This window comes from Dendroctonus ponderosae, unplaced genomic scaffold (assembly GCF_020466585.1).
Source record: "Dendroctonus ponderosae isolate FM_Combo_2020 unplaced genomic scaffold, Dpon_F_20191213v2 Dpon_F_20191213_10, whole genome shotgun sequence".
NCBI classification, from domain to species: Eukaryota; Metazoa; Arthropoda; class Insecta; order Coleoptera; family Curculionidae; genus Dendroctonus; species Dendroctonus ponderosae.
In genome coordinates, this window is record NW_026017111.1 from 5,553,177 (window position 1) to 5,555,978 (window position 2,802).

Sequence of the window (2,802 nt, forward strand, 5' to 3'; positions counted from 1 at the left end):
GCGATCCGTTTTTCAAGATGCTGAACCGTTCGTTGGCCACGTTCATGAATGCGATGACCGGCTCGGATTACACTCTCTACCCGTTCAGCACGTTGAATTATTCGGATTATCGCAATCTGCAGCGGATTTATTTGGATGCGGTTTTCAACCCCATCATAAGCAAGCCGGATTTCATGCAGGAAGGATGGCGATTGGAGAATCGCGACGCTAAAGACCCCAAATCCGAGCTGATGATCAAAGGGGTGGTCTACAATGAGATGAAGGGGGTGTTCTCGGAGAACGAGAATATTTTTTGCCAAAAGCTGCAGAATTTGATCCTCCCCGACCATACCTATGGGATAGTATCTGGTGGGGACCCAATGGTGATACCCAACCTGACCTGGAATGGATTGCGGCAGTTTCATAAGGAGCATTACCATCCTAGTAACTGTAGGTGCTTCTCCTATGGCAACTTCCCCCTGTTGCCGTCGCTGGAATATATCAACGAAAAGTACTTTTCGCAGTACGCCTACTCCCAGCCTACCAACACAGTGGTGCCCCGGCAGAAGCGATGGTCGGAGCCTAAACGGGAGCACATCTCCTGCAGGTTCGACCCGATGGGGGAACCCTTTGAAAAGCAAAACTCCATCGCTATCTCTTTGCTGGTTTCCGATTGTACTGATGTGTATGAGACTTTCCTCATGCAATTCCTAACCGAGCTGTTGGTCAAAGGGCCCAACTCAGCTTTTTACAAGTCGTTGATCGAGCCGAACTTTTCCAGCGGTTTCACCCCGTCCACTGGCTTGGACGCCCAATCCAGAGACACCGTTTTTACGGTTAGTTTAAAGGGGATCAGAACCGACGATTTCGCACGAGTTGAGGATGTGTTCAATGCCACTATCGACGAGGTGATTGCCAAAGGCTTCAGCCCGGAGCTTGTTGAGTCAGTTTTGCATAGCTACGAGCTGTCGCTGAAGCACGAATCGAAAAACTTCGGCCTGAACCTGCTGTTTGGGCTGTCGGCCATCTGGAACCATTCCTCCGAGATACTGGCTGCTTTGGAAGTGAATGCTCTGATGGAGAAGTTGCGGGCGGCGATGAAGAACAACCCGAAGTACCTGCAGGATACTGTGCAGAAGTGCTTTAAGGATAACAAGCACAAGTTGATATTAACCATGTCGCCTGATAAGGAGTTCGACTCGAAGCTGAGCAACGAGGAAAGTGAGCTGATCAGGCACAAGACCAAGAACTTGGGGGAGAAGGACAAGGAGGCGATTTTCGCCAAGGGCTTGGAGCTGCAAAAGCTGCAGGAAACGCCGCAGAACACCGATATTCTGCCCACTTTGCTCATGAACGACATCAATTCCAGCATAGAAAAGGTGAACAAAGTGAACGTGAGCATCAGCCACGTGTCCACACAGATCAACAAAGTCAACTCCAATGGGTTGGTTTACTTCAAGTCCATGCTCAACACCAGCGATTTGTCCCAAGAGCAGCAGATGCTCCTGCCGCTGTTCTGCTACATTATCAACAAAATGGGCACCGACAAGCTCAACTATAAGGAATTCGACAGTCTGGTCAATAGAAGAACTGCTGGATTGAAGTTCAACGTTCACATCGCTGATAGTTTGTATCATCTTCATACTTATGAACCGGCGGTTTTGCTGTCTAGCTACTCTTTGGAGAAGAATGTTGATAGCATGTGGGACTTGTGGGTTCAGCTGTTTAATATCACTAAACTGGAAGACGTTGAAAGGTTAGTTCTTGCTCCTGGTTTATAGAGCATCCGAACCCATTTCTGTTTTTAGGTTTAAAATGCTGAGTCAGCTGTATATGGCAAACCTAACGCATGGAATCGCGGATTCCGGCCATATTTACGCCATGCAAACCGCTGCGAGCCTGGTTTCGGGTTCCGCCTATCAAGTGGAGCTTTTGTCGGGCCTGCAGCACATTTCTTACATGAAAAGACTGATCCATACCTCCAATTACCAAGCGATGTTAGCGGAGATTCTTGACATTGGAAAACTGCTGTTCGACAAGAAGAAAATGAGGTATAGGCTGGGATTTTCGTTATTTATGCCTTATTGTCTCCTTAACGTTTTCTTGTGCTTTCAGGGTGGCCTTGAATATATCGGAAGACTCCCAGTCGAATATTCTGCACTCCTACGAAAACTTCATCAATGGCCTGCCCGACAGCGACAAGATTCCTGGCCAAGAGGAATCTCAGGAAAACTCCTATGTAGTCGGCAAAATTTGGTCGCCATCTGACTCAGTCAATTGCCAGCACCACATTCTGAACATCCCGGTTAACTACTGCAGCAAAGCCGTCCTAACTACGCCCTACACGAAAACGGACCATGCTGCCCTGAAAGTGCTGGCAAAGTGGCTGTCTGCCAAATATCTCCATCCAGAGTTGCGGGAAAAACGGGGCGCTTATGGGGCAGGCGCTCGCATAACCCTCGACGGCGTCCTGTCCTTTTTCAGCTACAGGGATCCCAAAACCGCCGATACTCTGGATGTTTTCGATGGCTCCTACGACTGGATCAAAAGCAACTTAAAAGACCTGAAGCCGCAGGATTTGGTCGAGGCCAAGTTGGGCGTGTTTCAGAGTGTGGATGCTCCAGTGCCCCCCAGCCTGAAAGGTTGCGATGACTTCCTGAAGCGGCTCACCCCAGATGCGCTGCAACGGCACAGAGCGGAGATAATGGCCGTAGAAAAGACCAATCTGGAGGCTGCAGCCGAAACATATTTGGGCGACTCGAATGCTTTGAATAGCGGCAAAGTCATCTTGGGGCCGAAGAATGAGGCCTGCGATCTGTCGCA

General features: G+C 49.3%; 1 protein-coding gene across 1 annotated transcript; it reads left to right on the forward strand.

Annotated features, from left to right (window-relative positions):
- On the forward strand, positions 1 to 2,802 carry LOC109543576 (presequence protease, mitochondrial; the record flags this gene model as incomplete). Its single annotated transcript, XM_019913365.2, is given in 3 exon segments — positions 1 to 1,735; positions 1,788 to 2,030; positions 2,095 to 2,802. Coding segments are annotated over 3 exon segments (2,686 nt in total), but the record flags the coding sequence as incomplete, so codon positions are not given.